The following is a 26,792-nucleotide window of genomic DNA, read 5'->3' on the forward strand; positions in this document are numbered from 1 at the left end:
AATTCAGAACTGAGCGCAATCTCTCTCCCCTCTTGAGAGAGTCTTGCCACCCACGGCAATAGTCTCCATCAAGGTCTCCCTTACTCTTTCAACAAGCATCAGAATCATTTTTTCTTTGACACAGATCCAATGTTTTGCCCACAGCAGAGCCCTGTAACAGATCCTACTTCAGCCCACAAATACTTATTGAACACGTGCTATGTGTCAAGCCCTTGCTATGCCACCAGGATGGAGAGACAAAAACGCCCATGGTCTAGCCTCTGGAGGGCAAAGAGTTTTCATATCACCTGCTAACGCCAACGATTGGTGCAGATTTCCTGGAACACTGTGTTGAGAAGGACCCTGAGGAAAGAGGGTCACGACTTATTGGTATTGCCTCCCAGAGATGAAAGGAAGGAGTGGCATCTGCGCTGCTTACTTGCTGGGCCTTGTTTAGCAAAATCCATGAAACGATGACAACACCAGACTCAGCACATCCCACGCATTATCGCACTGAATCCTCAGAGTACGATTACCCTCGATTTACAGAGGGGAAATCTGTAAATTTCAGACTGGTCCAGGCCACACGGCTAGGACTGGGGTCAGAGTTCAACAGGACTCTCGTGCAGCCCTGGGAGAAGGTGGCCGCTGGTGGCCGCTTCCCCAGCCCCGGGGATGACTCCCCGTCAGACTGCCCTCCCTGTTCCTGCTGCTTTCCCTGCTCTTGTGTGCCAGGTGGCTGCCCTCCGACCTGGCCCTTCCCTGGTGGCTGGCTCTCTTTACTCTTAACCCCCAGCTTCTGACTTTACATCCCAGGACCTCCTCGGAGTTGAGGCTGTGAGGAGGAGGCTTGGACTCCCCCAGAATGTGTGCTCCCTGCCACCCCATAGGCCAGAGCTATCCCTGAGAAGCGGTGGCACTGCCCAGCTCCCCCGCAGTGAGGGTAGCTGGGGCGCGTGGCTACATGACTCTTCCCACCGATGGTTCTGCCTGGATGCAGAAGACTCCAGCCCTGGGTGATGCTGGAGCCAGGATGGAAAGGGCCTGCATCTCTGGATGCCAGTGAGGAGGCCGGCCACTCCCAACCAGGGCCACTGGACTCTTGGGCGAGCAGAAAATGAATTTTGACTAGGCAAAGTCACGGACATGTTGGCGTTTGTTTGTCACAGCAGGTGGCATTACCCCAACGGGGGGTGAAGCGCCAGCCACAGGAACATTCGTGAGCATTCGGTACCCTTCCCTGGTCCCCACAGCCACTGCACACGGTGATATCAGTACCATCAGCCTCGTCTCCAGACGACGGTCAAGATCTAAGGATGCGCCCGAGGTCGCACACAGCTGGTAGGTAGTTGGCCAGATGTCTTGAATTGAAGACATCAGCTGAATCCAGATGTCTGACACTGGAGACTTCTGGAGGTGACCAGCACAAAGTGGTGACCTTGCCCCACACCCTCACCAGCCGGCAAGAATGAGCAGGGAACCTCAGACAAACGCAGGTGTGTCCCAGCCAGCTGGGCTTGGAGGCGTTTCCAACACCCAGTCCCATGTCTTTCTAACCAAACCTCATGATCACTCATCTTCGGGTCCTAGTTTCCTGGTTGGTAAATGCAATCCGACCTCCCTGACTATCCTGGCCTCAGAGAGGGTTCAGTCATGTGTGCATTTACTTTCTCTGTTGAATAGTTTACTCTTCAAGGTGGGCAAGGGATCTGCAACTCATTTTGAAATTCATCGGATAAAATAAGGTGGATAAACAGAGGATAGAGTAAATATAGCAAAATGATAACGACTGCAGAATCTATATGCTGGGTGTATTTGTTTGCTAGGGCTGCCATAGCAAAGTACCTGGGCAGCTGAAATAACAGAAATACATTTTTCACAGTTTGGGAAGCTAGACATCCAAGACAAAGGTATCAGAAGGTTTGGTTTCTTCCAAGGCTTCTCTCCTTGGCTTGCAGATGGCTACCTTCTCCCTGTGTCCTCACATGGCCTTTGCTCTTTTTAAGCATCCCCGGTGTCTCTTTGTGTGTCCAGATCTCCTCTTCTTATAAGGACACCAGTCAGATTGGACCAGAGCCACTGCTATGGCCTCACTTAACCTTAGTCACCTCTCTAAAGGCCTATCTCCAAATACAGTCACATGCTGAGGTAATGGGGGTTGGGACTCTAATATATGCATTTTGGGGGAGGTAGGAGTTGCAAGGCAGCCCATAACAGTAGGCATACTGGTGTTCCCTGGACAATTCTTTCCACTTTTTTTTTTTGAATGTTTGGGATTTTCCCTAATAAAAAAGAATAAACTTTAAAAAATTTAAGTAGGCAACAGAGAACCAGAAGTTACCTCCACAGGGTTAGGATTTGGGGTGGGCCATCCAACACTCTTGCTAGCAAATATCTGGGCGCTCTGTAACTGCACACAGACCCAGGACACCAGTGTTGCCTGGAGGAGCCTGTAGCCATTAATCAGGAGACCTTGAGCAAGTAACCAAATCCTCAGGAAAGACATGAGGTGGACATCCCCTTCCGTACCCCACCCCCCCGATAAGGCTGCCCAGGCCACAAGGATGAAGGAGAATCACCTCACACTGGCCATTAATTTGTAGTAAGTCATGTACCAGAAGTGACTGCTTTGTGCGTAGATCTAAGGAGACAAACCCATCTTTCCTTCCTCCCACAAGAGAATTTTTTGGATGTTATCTAAAGGAAGGCATCTGCTTTTCTGAGTTCAAGTTCTAATTTGACCAAATGGCATGTGGTAAATGGAGAGGAAGAAGGAGGCAATGTTATTAGGAGCTGAGGGAACATCAAGAAACCTCCTCAGGGCTGGCTGTGCCTTGGCTCTGAATTTGATTATGGCGGCCAGGATAAATCAGCGAGTCCTATTAACTCTTCTGCTTTGGCTTGATGTGGGGAGGCCAAGTTTCTAGAGTTATTCGGGAGATCTGGCCACAGGTCAGAGATGAAACCCTCCAGCTGCACTGAGCCCAAAGGGTGGGCTGTTTCAAACATGTGCTGACAACCGGGGCTGAGTGGAAAGACCCTGTATTTCCACCAGCTATGTTCCCACACTTTCATTTATCCATGGTGACATTTTAGCTCTACGGACACTTGTGATTCGAAACCATGTGGCTCACTTAGCCCTTTCCCTAGAGCCTCCATCCCTGCCCCATCACCTCCAGTAATTGTTATCCGAGGGTCCACAGCAGGTGGGGAAGAGGGAAGCAGGGTCCCTGGGTGCCCGTGGCTGCCCACTGGCACAGTGAACACTTCTACCCATTGGTCTCATAAGTCACTGAAATCCCTGGATTCCAGAAAGTGGGGGACCTTGGGTTGACCCCCTTGAACTCAACTGAGCAATAGAGCTTACTGACTGAACAAGTTGGCAAAAGGAACCTTATAAATACTGCTGTAATTATGTGATTCTACCATTCTGGAAAGTCTCTGAGATCTCAAGTACCTTTGCTAATTTGGGTCTAACGGACTTTTAAAGACAGAAAAATCCCATCCTGTGCTCCAGATGAGAGGCTCTGTTTTGTATGTATATATGGGATTTTGTCTAATTGTTTAGAAAAGGTAATACATTCATGTGATTCAAAATTCAAAAAGTATAAATGCGTATACTTGAAAACTCTCCTACCCTGTCCCAGTTCCAATTATTTATTATCAATTAGTCTCCTGTGTATTCTTCTATGAACATTTTCTGCATACAGAAGCAAATAAGTAGGTATAATATTTCCCTCTCTTGCTCAAATGGTTACCTGTAATATAACACTATACCTGTGATACTTCACAGTATTTCTAAGAGTATTCTGTATTACTGCATAAAATGCATACACATTCCTTCCTATGGCTATGTAATATTCCTTCATTTGGAAGAACCGTAATTTGTTCACCCTGCCCTGTACTAATGTGCATTTGGGTGATTTGCAAACATTTGCTGATATAAACAATGATACACCAAAAATTTATATGGAATTATAACAGACCCAGAATTGCTAGAGCAATCCTGAGGAAAAAGAAAAAAGCAGGAGGCATAACTCTCCCAGACTTCAGACAATACTACAAAGCTACAGTAATCAAAACAGTGTGGAGTTGGTACAAAAACAGGCATAACGATAAACATAACAGAATAGAGAACCCAGAGATAAACCCACACACCTACAGTCAATCTTCGACAAAGTAGGCAAGAATATAAAACGGGAAAAAGACAGTCTCTTCAACAAGTGGTGCTGGGAAAGTTGGACAGCTGCATGTAAATCAACGAAGTTAGAACACACCATCACACCCTACAAAAATAAACTCAAAATGGCTTAAAGACTTAAACATAATACACGACGGCATAAAACTCCTAGAAGAGGACATAGGCAAAACATTCTCTGACATAAATTGTACCAATGTTTTCTTAGGTCAGTCTCCCAAGGCAATAGAAATAAAAACAAAAATAAACAAATGGGACTTAATCAAACTTACAAGCTTTTGCACAGCAAAGGAAACCATAAAAAAAAAAAAGAAAAGACAACCTATGGAATGGGAGAAAATATTTGCAAATGATGCTACAGACAAGTGCTTAATCTCCAAAATACACAAACAGCTGATACAACTCAGCAACAACAACAAAAAAAACAAACAACCCAATCGAAAAATGGGCAGAAGACCTTAATACACATTTCTCCAAAGAAGACATACAAATGGCCAAGAGGCACATGAAAAGCTGCTCAACATCACTAATCATTAGAGAAATGAAAATCAAAACTACAATGAGGTACCACCCCACACCAGTCAGAATAGCCATCATTTAGAAGTCTACAAATAGCAAATGCTGGAGAGGGTATGGAGAAAAGGAAACCCTACTACACTATTGGTGGGAATATAAGTTGGTACAGCTACTATGGAGAACAGTATGGAGGTGCCTCAGAAAATTAAAAATAGAATTACCATATGATCCAGCAATCCCACTTCTGGGAATATACCCAGACAAAACTATAATTCAGAAAGATACATGCACCCCTCTGTTCATAGCAGCACTATTCACAATAGCCAAGACATGGAAACTACCTAAACGTCCATCAACAGATGAATGGATAAAGAAGACGTGGTACATATATACAATGGGATACTACTCAGCCATAAAAAAGAATGAAATAATGCTATTTGCAGCAACATGGATGCAACTAGAGATTATCATACTAAGTGAAGTAAGTCAGAAAGAGAAAGAAAAATACCATATGATATCACTTACATATGGAATCTAAAATATAACACAAATGGGGATTTCCCTGGTGGTGCAGTGGTTAAGAATCCACCTGCCAATGCAGAGGACACAGGTTTGAGCCCTGGTCTGGGAAGATCCCACATGCCCTGGAGAAACTAAGCCCTTGTGCCACAACTACTGAGCCTGCGAGCCACAACTACTGAAGCCCACACGCCTAGAGTCGTTACTCTGCAACAAGAGAAGCCACTGCAATGAGAAGCCCACACACCACAATGAAGAGTAGCCCCCGCTCGCCACAACTAGAGAAAGCCCACGTGCAGCAACGAAGACCCAATGGAGCCATAAATAAATAAATACATGCATACATTTATTTTAAATTAATTAATTAAATTTAATTTAATATAACACAAATGAACTTATCTATGAAACAGAAACAGACTCACAGACATAGAGAACAGACTTGTGGTTGCCGAGGGGGAGGGAGAAGGGAAGGATGGACTGGGAGTCTGGGATTAGCAGGTGCAAACTATTATATACAGAATGGATAAACAACAAGGTCCTACTGTACAGCACAGGGAACTATATTCAGTATCCTGGGATAAGCCATAATGGAAAAGAATTTGAAAAAAGAATGTCTGAATGTATATAACTGAGTCACTTTGCTGTACAGCAGAGACTGGCACAACCTTGTAAATCAACTACACTTCAAAAAAAAACCCAACAAAACAATGATACAATAGAATAACATTTTGCATGCATCTTTGTATATGTTGTTAAGCATGTCCATTGGATGAATTTCTAGAATAGAATTGCTGGGTCTCATAGTGTGTGCATTTGTAGTTTTTACACATGATGCCTAATTCATCTCCACAAAGTCTCCATCAATTCACATTCCGTCCCACAAGCAGAGGATGGGTGTATCTATTTCCACATACCCTCACCAGCACACGTGATGTCAGACCTTTTGAATTTCACCCATCTGATGGATAAAAACGCCACTTCAGTGTGGTTTTAATGTGCATTTCTCTTACGGTGAATGAGGCTGGGATATTTTCACACGTTTTAGAGCCCTATGTATTTATTCCATTTTTCCATTAGGTTGTTGGTCTTCCATTATAAATTTTTTTAAATATATTTTAAAAAGCATCATTTTATGATGACTTGCAGATATTTCCCCCAGTTCGTTTTGGTCTTTTGACATTGTTTTTATAATTGTTTTTCCCATACACAAATTTTTTATCTGGTAGAATCGATTGTAGAAGCCTTTTTTTATGGCTTCTGGGTTCCCCCCCCCACTAAAATTACCCCCCCCAAATCCCTCAAGGTTTCTTCTAATAATTTTATGCTTTCATATCTTATGTTTAAATCTTAATTGATTTGTGCTTTATTCTGGTATAAGATGTAAGTTTGTTTGTTTGCTTGTTTTCCAGATGTTTTATCTGTGACCTAAAGCAGGAAACAAAAACATTCTCTAAACTATGAAGCCTGCAAACCTCAAGTATCACAACACTCGGTAACGTGAGTAACATGCACGGTGGGAGTGGGACTTGAACCCAGATCAACTTATCTTCACTGCTCCGTTCATTCAAATGCCAACCACCTGTGCACCCCAGATACTGCTACCGTGACTCACTTCACTTCTCATTTATTATTTCATTTGTGTGTGTGTGTGTGTGTGTGTTTTTTTTTTTTTTTTTTTTGGCTACACCATGAGGCATGTGGGATCTTAGTTCCCAGACCAGGGATCGAAACTGTGCCCCCTGCATTGAGAGTGCCAAAGTCTTAACCACTGGACCACCAGGGAAGTCCCATCCATTTGTGTTATTTTAATGTCACAAACAGACTATGGGCTCCTTGTGTTAGTTTGTCTTCTGAATCTTCTTGTTCAATATAATAGTTAAGTATATAGTAGGAGGTGCAATAAAAATTGGTCATTTGATTGATGGGCTGTGTATCAAAAGCTACATTTATCAAGTAATAGTCATAATTAATTTAGAGACAGAGACAGATTTAAACATGCTAATGATGAAGATGAGGATGGTCTGAATCCATTCAAATGGATTTTATTGCCTCATGTAGGAAAAAAAAATCAAACAAAATGCAAAGTGGCAGCAGATGGGTATGTGGCCAGAAAACTGAGCATCTTTGTCAAGTCAGCCACCATTTGCTGGCATTCCGTTTGAAATTTTCATGTTTAATAATCTGCCTCTGATTTCCCAGGAGGACCCACACTGGCAGGCCTGGTGATTTGACATTGCTGTCCACTTGGAAGGGCGCAAGACTGTTATTCCATACAAGGCAGATGCCACGTGGACAGAGGGCCCCGTTCTCCTGACTCGGATGAACTGGATATGGGAAGTGACTTGTCTACCAGCTGGATCCACACAGGGTTGCACAACTTCCAGTGGGGGGAATGCCCTCAGGCTGAAGCGCCCTGGGGGCTCCTAGTGTGCTCACCCTGTCTGGGGAGGTGAGAGCTTTCTCCCTCACAGCTCAGGGAGGCGTCTGTGGGTGGACTTTGCCCATCAGCTCAGGACTCAGTGGCTAAGGCATCATCCTCAGGTGTGAGCCCGTGCTTTCCAGATCGTGCCCTCCCATGCTTCCTCCTTTCATTCTCAGCACAATCCCTCGAATTACTCTCTATTGTGCCCCCCTTTTCCAGATGAGGAAAACTGAGGCTCTGACAGTTAAGGTCCTATGGAGCTGGGCTTCTGAGCCCAGACCTCCGGTTCCGAAGCCCACACACTGTGATGGTTCCCGCTCAGTGCAGGCTTTCGATGGAGACTCTGAATTCTGCAACTCTTCAGCACCAGGAGCAAACCTCTCCAGCCACTGAATAACAGCAGGTGGAATTATAGTAAAAACGAATCATCCCGGGAGAAGGCAAGCAGCCTGGATTCCAACACTCTCACTGTCATTTGGCATAATGGTTGCAACCACTGACCTAGAGCTTAACTATGTTCCAGGCACAGTGCAAAGCTCTGTATCTACTACACGGCCATCTGATGAGGCAGGTACTCTTACTAACCCCATTCTACAGAGGTGGAAACTGAGGTGTTAAGAAATCAAACCAAGACCACTTGGCCAAGATCACTCAGCTAGTGGGTCACAAAGATGTCACTCAAGTCCACAGCTGTCTGAACCTGAACCCCACGCCTTTTCCTGCCACGTCGTGAGTTCTCAGGTGCCAATGCTCGGAAGAGAAACATGTGCTGAGACCCCTGCTTTGTGGAGGAGCTAATTCTATAAATTAGCAAGTGACTTGTGAGCCACAAAGTCAAAGAAAGTCTACGGCTAAGAGGATTTTTGGAATCTGGTCCATCCCTTCATTTTACAGATGAGAAAAATGAGTCTCACAGACAGTAAATGGCTGGTCCAACAGTACACAGGTCCTAGAGTCAGTGGCAGGTCAGAGAGAGAGCCCAGGTTTCCCGAGTTCCACCTCAGTGCCTTAGCACCGCCACTGTTTCCTCTCAGGGAACATCAGTAAACAGGCAGGTGGCCAAGCCCGCTGGCTAACCGTCCCCGCGCCGCCGCCTTCTAGTTGGACCTAGACTTGAGCAGCAGGCCCCATGCTGGTCAGGCAGGCGCCCTCTCGCTTTCCTGACTGCGCAGCAGAGGAAGCGCGGGCTGGACAGTCAACTCAGATATTGAAGGAAAAAAAAGAAAAGAAATCATTTACTCAGACACTTTGGGGAAAGCACTGCCAGGGCCTGAATCGTCCAGACAGCCTTTCGGCCTCCCGGTGTTCACTTCGTGGGCAGCCACGGAGCGTGGAAGAGCGCCACCCAGACCCAAGGCCTTTGCTCAGGACACTCGTGCCCACCGTTGACTTTCTCCGCCACGACCTGCCCAACACAGTCAGGAAGGCGGACAGGAGGGAAAGGGTTGTCCTCATTTGGAACGCCCCTAAATCCTGAACACTAACCTCAGCAGCGGAGAATCTGGTTTCTGGATGACCACAGAGGATCTGGAGGCCTTTTGGGGGCCACCCTGTGAGGTCCACCCCAATGCAGATGATCTCAGAAACCGAGCCAGTTCAGTTTGGGCAAAAAGGGCAGCCTGGTTTGAACTCTCGACAGTAATGACGCACCTGGCAGGCCCCTCATAGAGGCCCCTCATACAGGTCCCTCATACCTCCTCAAACACTTGAAGAAACCCCGAGTCACAGTAAAGTAAGAAAGCCCCAGTCCGGCAGGTAGGCCTCCACAGGTGGGATGGCCACCATCACCCCATCCCCCATCCGCCTGGGTCCCCAAGACCCCCATGCCAGGTCTCAGAAGGTCCTTCCTGGAGCATGTGTCCCAAGAGAAATCTACCAGCTGCAGCAGGAAAGCTCCAGTGCTCTCTCCAGGCTTCTCAGAAAGATACCAAGAAGACCAGGTGAGCGGTGGCAGGATGAGTGAGGAAAGGAGCAGGGAGACCGAGGAGGGGAGGAGCCTGTCCAGTTCCCATTCACAGTTCCTTCTTTTCTTTCCTCTCTTTTTTCAGACCTCAGCTGGTTCACGGTGCAAGCCCTCAGCAGCCATCAGGCCTCCTCTGCAGCTGTCGCAGCTCCCAGCACCTGCCTCCCGCTTGTGCTTATGTTGGTTGCCGTGGAGACATAAGGGCGGGCTTGAACTGAGTCGAAGGCTCTGGGCTGGGCGATGGAATAGGGCCAGGTGCATTTTTAAAGCCATCTGGGAAAGCTGGTCATCACGAGAAGAGCCTCCTTCCCTGGTCAATGGGTCTCTGCTTTAGGGACTGGTTCACAAATGCAAAACGGATAAAAGCTGAGCCCCTCTTTTGGCCTTAACCCACTGGATATTTTAAGCAAAAAGTTACTGTCTGTATTGTATTTGGGACTTTTGCCTTTTGACACCAATGCACCTTAGGGGAAATCATGACCTCCCGGCATGTGTAGAGACAGCGTGGGGTCCTGAACATAATGAGAGAAAAGGTTTATACATCACACACCAGGCACTTTTTTACAGTTCTTTGTGTTCATAATTAGCCCACTTAATCTTCACAACTGCTTTGTGAGTGAAACCCTACTCTGAGCCCCATTTTACAGGTGGGGAAACTGAGGCACATAGAAGGCACTTTGCCTGCCCAGCATCACAAAGCTAAGGGAGACACAAGACTTGAACCCAGAGGTCCCCCTTCTAATCAATAGGCTGTCCTGCCTCTGCAATAATTTGGGGCCCAGAGAGTCCTGATTTGGAAATTTGGCCCTGGTACTATGTGACCTCAGGCAAGTGACTGCATCTCTCTGAATGGTAGTTCCCTCTTTGGTAAAACTGGGGTACTAATGTCTTGTGAAATTGTGAAGATTAGAAGTCAGGTACGTAGAGTCTAGCAAATAAGCAGTGCTCTATGCAAGGTAACTTTATTAGTGTTAGTGGGGGCTCCCTTAGCTACTGGACCCCAGCTCTGGTATCACAGCAGGGGGGTGCCGAGCTGTAACTGCCGCTGCCCAGAAGGGGCGGGTGGGCAAGCAACTGCAAAAGGGCCAGCAGGACCACAGCTGCTGGGAGATGTTGCTGCTTCCCTGCCATAGGCCTCTGCACTCGCCAGGCCCCGTGGGCTGCCAGCTCCGGTCACAAGCACCTGTACCTATGCCAGAAGGCTTCCCTAGTCGTGGAAGTTGCCTGGGGAAGCATGTCCCCAGGAGCTGGTGGATCAATATCCCAGTCCCCTGTCTCCCTGAGGTCCCAGGAGATCTGAGCCCCAGCTGCCCACAGCAGGAATCGGCTCGTGAACTCCCCCAGGACTGATGGCCTCCCCTTCCCTGTCTCGGTTTCCCAGTGCCCTACTGGGATCACCTCCCAAGCCCACCACTTGCACCCAAATCCTTGTCTCAGCGTCTGCTCTGGAAAGGGATCCAAATGACGACAGTATTCATGCCTGTGCCTCTGATCCTGATGTCCTTAAAGAAAGCACTCGGGGGACACTTGACCCAGTGCAAAAGGCAACTGTAGGAGAATAACTGATTAATGGCCCCCAAAGAGGTCCAGACCCTAATTCCTGGAACCTGTAAAGGCTACCTTATGCAACAAAAAGAACTTTGCAGGTGGGATTAAATTAAGATATTTAGGAGGGGGAGATTATCTGGGTGGGCCCTAAATGTAGTCCCAAGTGTCCTTATAAGAGAGAGGCAGAGGAAGACTGACACGGAAGAAGAAGACGGTGTGACCACTGAGTGGCCGTAGGAAACTAATACAGGAACTCAGGGGCGACCGTGAGCAGTGGTCCTCAAAGCGTGGCCCGTCCACCTGCAGCATCAGCAGTGCCTGAGATCTTATTAGACGTGCAAACTCATGGGCGCCGCTCCAGACCCACTGCATCAGAAATCCTGGGGGCGGGCCCAGCAGTCTGTCCTAACAAACCTTCCTGGCAGGCCCCTCATAGAGGCCCCTCATACCTCCTCAAACACTTGAAGAAACCCCGAGTCACAGTAAAGTAAGAAAGCCACAGTCTGGGGGGGCTATAATGGTTAGGCACGGCGTTAGAATCACCTGGGGAGCTCTCAACACTCTCAATGCCCGATCCCATGCCCTGCAGAGTCTGATGAAATTGGTCTGTTCAGCCTGGACGCTGGGCTCCTGTAGAGCATCCCAGGCGGTTCTCGTCTCTCCAGAGCTGAGAACCCGTGCTGTAGTTTGAGAACCACCTATCCAGAACATTAAGTTTCAAACTGAGCTTTGCAGAGCTTGGGAAGTGTGGAAAAATGCCTAGACTGCTAAAGAAGGAGGAGGCAGGGTCCAAACCAGCAGGGCTTCTGACCCAGATGGTCCAGATAGGCAGAGGTAACGAGGAAGGCAGCCCAGATGTGAGACGGGAGCGTGAAGTGGGGACTCGGGAGCTGCACCATGCCAAACAGTCGCTGTGGTGTGGGTCAGGACTGCCAGGTTGCCCTGGTTTCCAAGAGGTTTTTTGGTTTTTAAGAGACATCAGAAATATATTTTAAAAATTTGTTAAATCACTTGAGTTTTAAATGTTAGCAACTAAGGCAACTTTAAAAAGTTTTCTCTGTCTCTTTTTTTTTTTAAGTACTGCAACATGATGGCTGAGTACAGCTCCACATGCAGACTGGACTCGGTCCTTGGGCAGCTGGTTTGCGAGCTCCAGCTCTACTGTAACGGTCTTTCATTCACCCCTTGAGCCCAGCAGACTAGTCTTCTCAGGGTGATGACAGGAGCTCCATGTGGGCAGGATGTTTTTGTCTGCTCACTGCTGCATCCCAGTTCCAGGTACCAGAGTTGGGACTTACTAAGTGTTTGTTGAATGAATAAGTGCTCATAGCAATCCTGTGAGACTACTATACCCATTTTACAGATGAGGGAGTCGGGGCTCACACCACAGTTACGGTATGAGCGTCCCACAATCACCCAGAGGCAGGATTTAGACCCAGGGCTCCCACAGCAGGGACAACTGTGAAGAGCAAATACACTGCAGCTATGAAAAAGCTTGGCAAGATAAGGGGTTTGGGGGCACTTGGTACCAATTATAAGAGCGATGCGAGCAGTAGTTATGACGTGAACTGCGTTTCAGGAAGACGGGTCCCCAGCCTACTTGGTGACTCACACAAGTCAGAGGGGTTTCTGTTCCTTCTGGATCTGTGTTGTTTTTGTATGGTCGTGGGTCTGAGGAAGGAAGGCTTGGGTGTGGTGAGTGACAGTGTCGGTGCTTGGCCTGGATCTCTGGAGAGAAAGTCCTTGTCTCTCACACCCACCCCTCTGTGAGCTGGAGAGGGGTCCACTGCTTCATTCAGAGGCTTGGGGTGGGGTGAAGTGGGCAAGCTGGGACCCCTGGAGGGCCCTGTAACTTAAGAAGCCTCTCTGATTATATTATCCAGAGGAAATATGGGGAGCTAAATCGGAGAAGATGTCTGGGAAGTACATTACAGAACATTAAACAATAGCCGACCAGCATCAGACACAAATAAATGGCCCATAATCTACTGCCAAGAACATGATTGGTCCCAAGCAGTGGCCTGGCTGGCTTCCAGTCAGGGGAGTGCAGGGCCGGACACCACGTACTATAGGCCACAAAACGCCTGCCCTGGTCACATCCCAGCACCCACAGGAGAAGATTGCGGCACCCAGACAGAACTCATAAGCTTCCACAAGATCTCACTCTCCAGGACTGGAGGTGGGTCTTCTCTCCATCTTGTCCTGAGCCCTGGACCCAAACATCATCGGGAGAGTTCCTGCCTGCCTGAGAAATCCCATGTTGGAGAAGGGAAGCCACGTGTGTCTGTGGGCATAGGGTCGTTTGGCTCACACCCCTGAAGACAATGTCTGTGAAATGGGGTTCCCCTGGATCCAGGAAGCCTCATTCCCCAAAATGCGCAGGTTGAAGCTCATCTCACTAGAGCCTCCTTTAGCTTAGATCTTTAACTCCTGTTACAACACAAGTACCTCCAAAGAAAGATAAACCAGTACCCTGGCAAGTCATGCACCCTTTAGTATGAAGTCCTTGTCTCAATCGTTTGCTGAGAGCTTCAGGCACTGATGTCCTGAGGAGAAGGCAGGAGAGTGCAGAGGATAAAGACCTGAAGCTGGGTTTTTGGAGGCTGGGGTACAGGACCTTAAAAGCTACTATCACTGTTTATCCAGGGCCATAGCAAATTTGGTCTACGTTGGTAAGAGCCCTGGACTTAGAGTCAGCGGGCAGGGTTCCAGTCTCCAGCTCTCCCCACACCAGCTGTGCCATCTTGGGCAAGTCACTTAACCTCTCTGAGCCTTCATTTCTCCATCTGAAAATCGGGAGTGAGGCCACCCCCATCCTGGGTGCTGTGAGAGACTGAAGTGTGCAGAAGGCCTTTCATTCTATAAATATCACTGTCCTTGGGTCTGTGCCACCACATTCTAGAAACTGTACGACAACGGAGCCACATTCGTGGATGGACCCTGGGGCTGAGTCAGTGCACAGACCGCAGCGAGTCCAGCCAGGCCCGCCAAACCCAGGCCAGATCAGCTGACCCTTAGCTGATCCACAGACACATGAACTTCAACAATAAACAACTGTTGCTCAGCCACTGAGTGTTAGGGTGGTGTATCGGCCAGCAGGGGTTAAAAGACACCAAAGTTAGGGCTCCGGACACTTTAAATCTTAGGGCCATGTTCAATAGAAATTAATATATATGACACATCTCTGCCTTCTTAGGCAAAATGAAGTGAGTACAAGTCTGTCTTCACTGGGTCATTTCCGCTCATCACAGTGCAAACCAGTCAACGAGCGGTAAGTCAGTGGTGCCTTCAGGGGATACACACAGAATGGAGGCTCTAGAAATAGTTCCAAGCGGCTATCCTTTCCCATCTCAGAACTATTCCCTGGTTCTCTGCCATTTTTCTTGTAGTCAGTTTTATCAGCTGCCTTTGCTGTTCTTGTTGTCACCGTGTCTATCTTAAACAGCAGTCCCCTCCCCAAGCTGCTGTGCTGCGGCTACGTCACCCCCCTCAAGAAGCCTGCTCACTGAGCCTGCGAGGATGATGTCCCACGTAAGAGTTCACAGGCTTGGAGTGAGGGCCTGAGCTAGTTTTCTCTGTATCCAGGGCAGGTGCTTTAGTGCTGGGATTGCTATCATCAATTTTGGTCTCTATGATGTTTTTTGCTCCCTCCTCCACTCGGGGACCCGATAGTGGAGGCTGCCAGGCAATGAACATCTGACCCAGAGAGCTGGGCTGTGTCTAGCGTTGCTGGAATCCAGTCTCTTCTGAAGAGAGTGAAGGAAAGAAGCAGCCCACAGGCCTGTAAGAGCGCTTCCTCCGTCCCAACCCGTCTCTGGGGCCTGCGCTGCGCATCCTGCTTGTCTTGTGTCCCCTGCAGCCGCTTCGCACAGTGCCAGGCACACTGTAGGCGCTCACTAAGCTACGGTGGGTGGGATGAAAAGACTTGCTGGTGGCACTTTTCACTATGTGCACAGGGCTGGGCTTCTTCAGAAGAGTTAAGAATCTGTGAGCTTCTGAATACAGACTATTTCACATCAGATTGTGGGAAACTACTTTAAAAGGATTAATGTTCTCCCGTGTTAAGGAACAGTTCCCGTTTCAGGGCGTAAGTTTATTTCTGAACTGTGCTATCAGGAAGCCCTGGTGACAAGAAGAAGGGGACAAAGCAAAGTGAGAAGCAGGAGGAAGCAGATGTCTTTTTTGCTCTGTTGAGCTGACACCTTAGTGGTTCCCCACTGTTTTACCAACTGTTTAAAGGGCACATTCCCCACCAGAAGACCTGGATGTAGCAGTTTACCAAGAAGTGCCTATGGACAGGTGGGCTACCTCTTCTCAGTTCCCTCTCCCTTCACTCAGCCAGGGGCTGACCCCCATGACTGCATCAAGGGGCTCCCCTGCCCCGGCTTCCGGTTGGGTTTGGCCGTGAGAGGCATTGCCAAGAGGTGGTCGGATTGGAGGGGAGAGCAGTCTTCTGCGCTTGCTCTCTGCTTTGGGTCCCTTTGGGACCAAGGCTCCTCTCAGCCGCCCCTCCTCCAAGGTCCCAAATCTCCCCAGGATCCAGTTCCCCACTTGGTCCTCTTGTCTCCTCAAGCCCCGGGGTGGTAAAGTCTTCCCTCAGCTGCTCATTGCTCAACCTTCCTTCTTGGTGCCCCTAAGCCCACCCACACCCCTGAAAGCGGGCCCCTCATTCCAGTCTTTTCTTGAACCATCGGAGTTACTTCTCCTTCCTGCTGTTACCCTGACTGGAATAGTCTGTACCACGTCTTGCCTAAGAGACGTCTAAGCTATGCCGAGGCTCTCTCGAGGGCAAGGAGCTCAAAGAAAATCAGAGGTCCTCTTCTCTCCAGCTTTTAGAACTCATTAGCCATTGCGGCTGTATCTAAATTAAGTGGTACAAAATGATGGCAGACTCCAATCTACAGATGAGAAAAGTTTTCATTCCTTCATGCACTCATCCACTCACCAACTATTTACTGGGCATCTACCCGATATTCCCCCATGTAACTAGTGATAATGGCCAAGACAGACACAGTCCCTGCCCGCGTGGTGCTTACAGTCTACCGCCAACCACCTGCCAGAAGCCAGAGAGCCCGCCAGAGGCAGGGCTGGGACCAGAAGACTGAGTTTCTTTGAGTCCTGAGCCTTTGGCAGATCCTCCAAGGAAGCTATGGCCCAAACAAGGTTAAGAACCACCAAGCAGACCCAATTAACTATGAAGCTCCCCCCCTGAATAATGACCCACTCACTCCCAGAAGCTTGGCGCTCTCAGCCTGAACCGGGGGTGGGACATGCCGGACGGTCCACCTTTCCTGCCCCCCACCTCCAACATTCTCCGCAAACTGCCGGCACTCCTCCCTCCCGTCACACGTTTATAATTAGCCCCACGCCCTCCTCTGCGTCCCTCCCTCAGGGCCCACAGATGCTGGCAGCTCCACGGGCCACTGAGCCATTCTTATGAATGGAGAGGGCTGGGGACTGCATCCAGAGCTGTGCCCTCGCTCCTGGAGAGCCTGCGCCCAGCAAAGGCGGTGGGAGTGAAACTTCTGCCTCAACTCAAGTACCTCGGAGCTGCGTGCTGGAGGGTGTGACGGAAACGGCTTTTTCTGGGGAGAGCCAGGGGTGACCGAGGAGAACTGAGGGGGGCTGTGATGGGACCGGCTGCCAAGCCTGGGGTCTGTCCGCCCCCCTCAAGCCCTCCGGAAACATCCGAGTTTCCTCAGAAAGCCTTAAAGAAGCCGTGACGGTAACCCAATACTTCCCCTGCCCGGGGCCGGGCAGGACAAGGGCAAAGCCTGGAGCCCTCAGGAGAGGTTGCCAGGCTGGGGCGGAAGGAGCCCTCTCCCCACCCCCAGCGCTACGCCCAGCTCCGGGCCCACCTGCCCCCTGCAGCCCTTCCACCTCCCCTCTTCGCTGAGGCCGAAGAGAAGCCCACCTCGGGGAGAAAGCCCAGCAGGAAAGCCCACGGGGCCGGAGAGACGGAGACCTGGTCTTGAGGCTGCAGGGGCCCCCGGACCCGGCACAACCAACGGGACTCCCTCCCGGTCAGCACACTGCACAGCATCCCCTGTGGGCCGAGCCCCCCGCGAAGGGTTCAGGGGTGTATTTATCGAAATGTCTGGACGACTCACTTGCCTTCCTCTCTGCCTCTGTTAAGCTCCCCACAATTCCCGACCCAAACGCAACCCTGCAGCCAGTGAGGGGAAGAAGCAGTCTGTTCAAGGGTCTCTGGCTTTGAGCAGCTGGGCGGGGACAAGGACAGAAGGGGCGTCCCAACGGGGGCTGGCCGGGTGACCGGAGGCTGCTGGGGCCGGCTCCCTCCCAGCCTCCCTCCACCCCGAGGGGAACGGCTGCAGAATAGCCCTTCTCCCTCCTCCTGCCAGACACTGGGGAGACAGGGAAGTTGTGGTCCTGCTTTACCTGCTGAAATCGGAAGCACGCTGGTGAGGAGAGTGGGCTGAGACACGATGAAACGGAAGAAAAGCTGAAGATAAATTCCCAGGGTCACTGGATTCAGGACAACCATGCTGGCTGTGGTGTGGAAAGTGTCAAGTTCTCAACGAAGGGCTGCAAGGAGCCTCGCTTATCTGTGCTTTGTCTTCCCCACGCTGTTTGCCTCTCTCTCCCTCTCTCTCTCCCTCACTCTCTCTGCCTCTCTCTCTCCGTCTCTCTCTCTCTCCCTCACTCTCTCTCCCTCTCTCTCCTTTTCCCCATGCCTTTACCAAGAAAGAATGCCAACCATTTCCCACTAAACCTTCTCCGTACTACACAGGGTTATATTTATCTTGAGCACTGGATCAAATGCCCTCATTAAAATTAAGATATCTGAATTTTCTTCTTTGGTGACTGAGGTAAGAGGCCATTGAAGAGGTGATTAAAAAGGCAGCCAGATCTCGAATGTCCACTAGAAGCAGTCCTCAAGGGCAGACAGATTTCCTCATTGATCATTCACCAGTGCCTATCGCCTCGCAGCTGTGGTGTCCAGCAGCATCACAGAATCCATTCGAACCTCTGGATCCAAACTGAATCTCCGTGGAGACAATTCCTTCTGCTGTCAGTCTTTGACATTTTTACCCACTGGGGGACAAATGTAAAGCTGACCCTGGATTTTTTTTTCTTTAATCATCCAATAACACGCGGAGGTGTGGGTGGGGAGATTTTATAGTTTCCAAAACAGCTTTCTCCATAAAAACGTGTTTATCTCTCTCCAGAATTTGCAGCCTTTATCCCATGCAAAGCAGCGCATGAAAAATGAAAAGAGTCAATGGATTGCAAAGTGAATGATTATTGATCAAACTGCATTTGGGAAACAACATCATTGACTTGACCTTTGGCTAGACAAAATTCTTCAAATAAAAAGTGTCACATCTTTCGATGAATCCTCTTATGAGTTTATAAAGACTGTTACAGAGATCCTTAGGTCTCTCTATATAAATAATTAAAAGAATAACCCACATTTTGCTTTGATCTACATAACATACTCCCAGGGCCTCATGGGAGCTAATTCAGAAATGGTGTGGTAGCTCCTGACTCTGGGGTCCAGTAGCTGAGCCTCACTCTGGGGGAAGGTGGGGTTGGGTGAAAGCATAGGATGAGGCGATACCCACGGCGCCGGCACCAGAGGGGCTTGATTCCAGCTCTGCTGTGACCGTGGACAAATTGCTTGATCTCTCTAAGCCTCAGTTTTCTCATACAATGGAGGCGTTCCCCTTTAAAGCCTTGTTGGAAAGGTTAAATTAGGTAACGCGGGATGACTCATACATGAATTTAAAATTGTGTATAGAGACAGCCAAAATGAAACCCGCAGAGCCATGGTAAATGGGCGGCAGATATGGCCACCAACAATCTCTCCCATCCCTGTATGTACACTCCACTCTTCCCAACAAGAGGCGGGGTCTGTTTCCCCTCCCGTCCAGTCTAGGCTGGCCTTGTGACTAGCTTTGACCAACAGAATGTGGCTGAAGTGACACTGTGCCATTTCCAGGCCTAGGCCTTAACAGGTCTGGCAGATTTTGCTTTTGCCTTTTCTTAGAAACCAGCTGCCACATTAAAAAGTCTGGACTATTGAATAGGCCACAGGGAAGGGGAAGCAGCAGGCCCCTGGCTGTCTGGTCATCTCAGAAGAGGCACTAGACATGAGAGTGAGGTCAATTTGGATCATCTGGCCTCATTCAGGTCCCCAGATGATGGCAGTCACAGAAGTGACCAGGGGAGACCAGCTGAAGAACTACACAGATGAACCAGCCCAAATTACAGATTCATGAGCAAATGAATGGCTGTTGTTTTTGCCTTCAGTGTCCTGAAGCCACTAGGTCTTAAGGTGATCTGTTATGCAGCAACAGCTAACTGATACAGGATTTATAAGAAAAGCATGAAGAATATACTTGAGTTACATTCAAAATTAACAGGGCAGTTTAAAGAGAGGGTACGCCGCGTCACTGTTCCCAAAATTTTTAACAGAAGGATCGTGATTGTTGGCCAAGTCCAACCAGGGAATTCTCAGGCTTGTTCTCATTAACTCTGGAAACCTCTGGCCCCAGCAGTGGGCTTTGGATGGCTTGGAGAAGAGGCAGGCTACGTAGTGGGAAGGTAACTTTTGAGTAACTTGGTGCCCGAATCTGAACTTTTACTGTCCAGCTCTGATTCCTCCTGTGAGAAGCAAAGGGATTTCTCCTTCTCTCAGCGCCCAGATTTCACCACTGACCTTGCAGTTGGCACAGATTATGTCACTATGTCCTGCCCGTGACACCTGCTGGTATTGTTTTTGAACTGCTTCTAAACCACCGTATGTTGCTATTTAACCTGTGTTAACGTCTCTAAAGATGAGAGACTGGGACTTCCCTGGTGGTCCAGCGGCTAAGACTCCGTGCTCCCAATGCAGGGGGCCCGGGTTTGATCCCTGGTCGGGCAACTAGATCCCACGTGCCGCAACTAAGAGTTCACGTGCCACAACTAAAGATCCTGCACGCGACAATGAAGACCCTGCATGCCGAAACTAAGGCCCGGCACAGACAAATAAATAAATAAATATTTTTAAAAAATATATGGGGGACTGTTCCAGAGCTCTGTGCACCCCTGCAGGCCCCGGGACAGTCCTCGTCAACTAATAGATCCTCAACAATGTCAGTTAATGTGATCCAATCACACCATTGTAAGATGAAAAGAAAGTAGGAAAAGTGACATAAACTTATGCTCCAGCCGTACTAAGCTGTGGGCCAGGGCCTTGTCCAGGGAGGGCTGGGGCGAGTGTGGAGACTGTGGACAGTGGCCTGCATACAGAAGGCTGAATGTACACTCAGGCCACTGGGGGGAAGTCACTACTGATGTAAAGTTACGACGGGAACCTCTACCCTCTGGGGAGGCCCCAGCACAGAGGTATTTATAAGCCCCCAATATTTATTAAATCGTGATTTGTAAATTTCCGTGTCCCATGGACCATGTGTTTTATGAGCCTATTTCACATCAGGTGACCTTAACTGACTGAGGCAGAAATTATTATCTCTCTTCAAACCCTTCTGGAAGGGCTCTGAATCTTTCAGAATCTAATAACACAAGCTATTAGATTTTTCCTGAAAGAAATTATCTGAGATTTGTGAAAGGCTTACACCAATAAAGCCAATCAAAGTTAGAGCCTTCCACCCCAAGCCTTGTAGGTGGGGGGGATACTAAGAAACAATCTGGGGTCCCCATCACTTAACACTTAATATGCACATGCCATTTCACCCAGAGATCCCACAGAAATACTCATTCAACTGCCCAGTGGTTTAGATGCAAGGATATTCATCACAGCCTCAGATTTGAAACAGGCTTTCACTCCATTCAGTGAAACATTATACAGTCATTACAAAGAATAAGGTAGTCTCGGCAACAAATGATGCTGGAAAATTGGTCTTCCATATGCAAAACAAACAAGAATGAACCATAACCCTTACATTGCCCCCTACATAAAAATTAGCTCAAAGTAGATCATAGACCTAAACGTAAAAGCTAAAATCGTTAAACTTTTAGAAGAAAACAGGAGAAAATCTTAGTGGCCTTGGATTAGGCAAATATTTCTCTTTTAAAAAAAATTCTATATATTTAAGGTGAAACAACATGATTTTTTTGATGTACATTTACATTGTGAAATGATTACTACAGTCAAGCTAATTAACATATTCATTACCTCACATGGTTATTCTTTTTCTAGCGAGAACACTTAAGAAGTACTCTCTTAGAAAATTTCAAGTGTACACTACAGTACTATTAACTATAGTCACCATGCTGTGCATTAGAACTCTAGAACTTTTTCATCCTACATAACTAAAACTTTGTTCCCTTTGACCGATATCTTCCCATTCCCCCCCCCACCCCTAGTGACCATCCCTGCTTCTGTGAAAAAAGATTTCTTAAATAGGACACAAAAAGCACAAACAATAAAAGACAAAAAATTTTCATGGACTCATCAAAATTTTTAAACTTCTGCTCTTCAAAAGACAATGTTAAATTGAAAAGACAAGCCAAAAACTAGAAGAGAACACTTGCAAAACACATATATGATAATGGACTTGTATTCAAAATACATAAATAACTTTTACAACTCAATAATAATGAAACGACCCAATTAGAATAAATGGGCAAAGGTGTGAATGGATACTTTACCAAAGAAGATACATGCATGGCAAACAAGCACACGCAAATATACTCAACATCATGAGTCATTAGGAAAATGTAAATGAAAACCATAGTGAAATACCAGTACATACTACTAGAAGGGCTAAAATTTAAAAGACTGACAATTCCAAGAGTCGGTGAGGTTGTGGAGCAACTGGAACGCTCCTAGTTGCTAGTGGAGTGCAAAATGGCACAACCATTTTGGAAAACAGTTTGGCAGTTTCTTATAAAGTTAAATATACACTTACTACACTACCCAACAATTCTACTCTTTGGTATTTGTTTAAAAGAAATGAAACATATCTCCACCCAAAGACTAGTATGTGTGTGCACGTTCATAACCACTTTATTTGTAATAACCAAAAGCTAGAAACAACCCAAGTGGCCATTAACTGGTGACTAGATAAACAAACTGTGTACAAGGCAACCGTAGTCAGTAACATGTGATGAACTGCCGAAACGAGGGACATGGCTGAATCTCAGACGCATCATGCAAAGCGGAAGGAGCCAACACAAAACGCTAATCCTGCTTAATTCCATGTACACAGCCTTCTGGGAAAGAGAAAACTCTAGGGATGGAGAACAGATCAGTGGCTGCCAGGAGTTAGGGTTGTGAGGAGAAAGTTGACTGCAAAGGGAACTTTTGGTGGTGACAGCAGTGTTCTCTATCTTGAATGGAGTGGTTGTCTCCTATGTCAAAACACAGCAAACTGTACTCTTAAAAACGGTAAGTTTTACTTTATGTAAATTTTCCCTCAGTAGGGGACTTCCCTGGCGGTCCAGTGGTTGAGACTCTGCATTTCCACTGCAGGGGGCATGGGTTCGATCCCTGGTTGGGGAACTAAGATCCCACAAGCCAAGTGTCACAGCCAAAAAAAAAAAAAATTTTCCCTCTATAAACGTGACTTTAAAAAATAAGAAAAAGAGGGCTTCCCTGGTGACGCAGTGGTTGAGAGTCCACCTGACGATGCAGGGGACACGGGTTCGTGCCGCAGAGTGGCTGGGCCCATGAGCCATGGCCACTGAGGCTGTGCGTCCAGAGCCTGTGCTCCACAGCGGGAGAGGCCACAACAGTGAGAGGCCCACATACCGCAAAAAAAATAAAAATAAAAAAAATAAGGAAAAGATAGTTCCCATTTATGCACTGACATGGAAGCTTGTCCATGTTGAGTGAAACTGGAAAGTTGCAGTGAATCTGACCAAAAAAGCAAATCTATTTATCAATTATGTATATGTGCAAAGAAAAAGGCAAAGGGAAACCCTAGAACAATGTATACTGCACACTTGGGGATGGAAGCATGTGGGCTAAGGGGAAAAAGAGGGAAACTTTCCTTTTCAATCTTATACAAATAACACCTTCTTAGCCTTCTATACCTTTTAAATCTTATACAAATCATATTTGTATTAGTGGAAAGTTTTACAGTGAGCATTACTTACTTTGCAGTTTAAAAATAAAAGGATTTTTTTCCCGAAATCAAAGTCTTGGCTATCTTAGGAGTACAGAAGAAAGAAGAAAGGGAAAAGGTGTCTTTCCTGCATGTCCAAGGTCCAAGAAGTCCCTGCCGACGTGCTGAGCAGGGCAGACAGACCATTATTGTCTGGTCCTGGCAGAGAACAGAGCCGTGAGCCTGGTCTTTCTGGCCCAGCATGAAGGATGATTCACTTACACCAAGGCCCCGGCCACCCCTGCCGGCAGCTGCGCCAGCAGCAGGCAGACAAGACAGGGCAGCTGGGAAGCCCGGGAGAGCCCCTCCTCACAGCCCTGTCCCGCAGCAAAGGCTGAAGTCGGAGCCAGAACTGATGGAGCCTCGCAGCGCAATGGAAAGCTCGGCTGAGAAAGCTGCTAGTAAGTCTAAGGCGCCTAGCCGGACTCCCCCAGGCCGTGAGCCCGCTGGTCCTCTCCAGGGCAGGAGGTGTGGGTGCCCTCACTTTCAGGGAAGAGATTTGCACTGGGCGGGCCTTGAGCCACTGCATCTGGAGTGCAGTCACAGCAGTGACAATAACCTTACAACACAGCCTTCCCCCAAGCTGAGCTGGGGGTGCACCAATTCTAACTCCGTTTTTAAAAAGCAGAAGAGTTTAAATAAATTGAGAAATGAGGCCTATTGTATGTCCCTCTTGGCAATGTATACTATATACTAGCATACCAAAGGCCCTGGGAAGTTCAGCAGAAAAGAAACCCATTTACTTTGCTTTTTCCCCCTAAAAGGACCTTGACCCCAAATCTATTTTTATTTAATTCCTATTATTTAATCCCCCCTTTTACTTCTGTTGTATACAATAAACATGTCACTGGTGTGCTAAATAAATAATTGTGATGTAGGGCTTTACTTTTTTTTTTTTAAAGTGAATATATAAATGTTTCTATAATAAATTTATTTATTATTTATTTTTGGCTGCATTGGGTCTTCGTTGCTGCCCACGGGCTTTCTCTGGTTGCGGCCAGCGGGGGCTACTCTTTGTTGCGGTGCGTGGGCTTCTCATTGCGGGGACTTCTCTTGTTGCAGAGCATGGGCTCTAGACATGTGGGCTTCAGTAGTTGTGGCACGTGGGCTCAGTAGTTGTGGCTCACGGGCTCTAGAGCACAGGCTCAGTAGTTGTGGCGCATGGGCTTAGTTGCTCCATGGCATGTGGGATCCTCAGGACCAGGGCTCGAACCCATGACCCCTGCATTGGCAGGCGGATTCTTAACCACTGTGCCACCAGGGAAGTCCCAGGGCTTTACTTTTTATAAAATCTTGTTTAACAGTTTTTTTTTTTTTTCATTTGACGGTCACGAGCAAGGCAGCAGGACTAAAGTTAATAATTCCTGTTTTACAGATGAGAAAATTGAGGCTTCTATGAGGCTTCAGGGGCAGCAGCAGAGATTCAGGCCACTGTCCGGCAGGCAGAGCGATCACTGGCAAGACTGGGCCTGAACCCCTCACGCTGACACCCGAGCCAGATGCCCCGGTTGCTCCAAGGCCTCAGGCCAGACTTGCTCCCCAAGGGAATATCATCAGTCACCCTCGTCTCCACCAGACTCAGAAATGCTGTGGGTCCAAGAATCATTCAGCTATGAAGAGGGGAAACCACATTCTTGGTATGGAGATGGGCAGGTCACATCTTTAAGACAGGAAGTCAGAGAGGGCTCGAGATGCCGGAGGAGACCCCCAAATCGTCTGTGACAACCAAGGATGGATGGAGCTTGAACTGAAGCCCACAGGCAGGGAAAACATCGTGAATCCTGAGCAAAGCCAGTTTCCTGATGTTACATATTTCAAGAATCACAAAAATAAAAGAGCTCAAAACAATTGTTAAGCCACCAAAGGCTTACATGTAACAAAATACATACCTACACAACAGACCTCAGCTCCACTCTCGCAGGTGGGGTGGTGAGTCTGCCTGAGGTTTCCCAGAGGGTGAGCCCTCGAAAACATAGCTGACATATTTCATCGTCTTCTAACCAGGCCAAATGCATGTTCCTAGTTTACTGTCTGTACTGCCTATGATATCTTTATTGCGAGAACGTTATCATTCCCAACCCCATCACCTCTCCGACCTCACCTCACACCCCTCCCCAGCACCAATACTCTCCCACCTTGGATTCCAAGAGATTGGTTGGGGTAGGGAGGAAGGCCATGCCATAATTTGACCTGGCCCAAGGTAAAGGCAAAGCATCGGTCTCAAAGCTTGGATCTAGTCTCTGTGCAGCTGAAGGTGGAGATCGAGGGCGTGGGGCTGTGCTGTTTGCTGAGGCCCTGGAACAGGACGGCTCGCTCCTAACACACTGCTAGGCCAGGGCTGCCCAGGACTCCACAGGGTGGGAAAGGAGCACGGCCCCAGCTCTGTAAAATTATGCCTATGCCCACCCCTGTTGTGGGAAGGGACATCTTGGCCAAGGCAAGCAATACCAGCAGCTGCTGAGGGACGTTTGAGAGCCACAGACTTTAGGAGAAAATAACCTGAGAGACAGAGCAGAACACACACAGGCATGGCAGCCCCTCGCCGCTTTGGGGTTTGCGTTCAGTGAGGCCCTGTGGTTCGTGCAACCAGGAGGTTCCCCATCCTGCAGGCTGTGTGGGAACAAACTGTGCGAACCGGGGCCTCAGCACGTGCCGTGTTTAATCCCCTTCTTAAAGTCTTAAAGTGCTTTAAAAATGCTCAGCCACAGGGAAAGGGCTAACTGCAAGGCCAAAATATATACCTACACAATCTGGGTTAAGAGAGCAGTGATTTTTTTTTTTTTAAAGCACTAGAGAGATTAAAAAAAAATGTTCCATGTGGTTAGCATGGATTATGTGATAACCTGTTTCCTTATATACAGTTACCGAATGTTTTGCAAACATATGCGTCCTTAGGAGGTGGATGGACAAGGCTAAACTGGAGAAGATGGAAATGGAAAAAAAATGATTCAGGAAGGTAAGAGAGAGGTCAGAGGGTTCATTCATTCAACAAATAATTACTGAGTTCCTGCTGTGTCCCATGCAAAGATATAAGAGTTAGGGATTTAACGTGAACTGAATATATAAAATTCCTTGCCCTCAGGAAATTGCACTCTAGTGAAAGTGTCAAGACAGACAAGAAGTGTAGTCCAGGCGTAGTCCAGGCGTTCAGTGTGATGCAGAATGGAGAGAGAACTAATCAGGGAGGGCCTCCCTGAGGAGGTGACATCTTGGCAGGGACCCGAGGGGACGTGGTGTGTCTCAGGTGCGGAAAGGAGGCCCCTGTGGCTGGAGTAGAATAAGCAGGGGTGGGTGAGGGAGAAAGGGTGGGAGAAGCCACAGGGACCAGGTCATGTAGAGTCTGGGCTTGTTTTAAGGTGGAAGCCAGTGGAGGGTTTTGAACAGAGGAGCGACAAGCTCTGACTCTTGTTTTAACGGGATCACCCTGGCATATAAATGGCAAGAAAGGGACTTAGAAATGGACGTGGGAGGATGCAGGAGGCCCCTTAGGAGGGTCCTGAAGGTGGGGATGAGGGAGACAGTGAATAACGACCAGATTGGGTGTATTTCTAGGGTGGAGTGTGGCCGATT

At 48.1% G+C, this 26,792-nt stretch overlaps 1 protein-coding gene across 1 annotated transcript in view; it reads right to left on the reverse strand.

The window, feature by feature from the left end:
* COLQ (collagen like tail subunit of asymmetric acetylcholinesterase) overlaps nt 1-26,542 on the reverse strand; it is a 75,796-nt gene extending 49,254 nt beyond the window's left edge. The window contains exon 1 of the mRNA XM_030761513.2: nt 17,545-26,542. Within this exon, the coding sequence (XP_030617373.1) occupies nt 17,545-17,650 (106 nt within the window). The 5' untranslated portion in view covers nt 17,651-26,542. The remainder of the gene's footprint in view (nt 1-17,544) is intronic.
* Nucleotides 26,543-26,792: the final 250 nt, after the last annotated feature.

Source organism: Delphinapterus leucas, chromosome 4 (assembly GCF_059928025.1).
Source record: "Delphinapterus leucas isolate spDelLeu-1000000601 "Yukka" chromosome 4, BTC_Dleu_Yukka2, whole genome shotgun sequence".
NCBI lineage: Eukaryota > Metazoa > Chordata > Mammalia > Artiodactyla > Monodontidae > Delphinapterus > Delphinapterus leucas.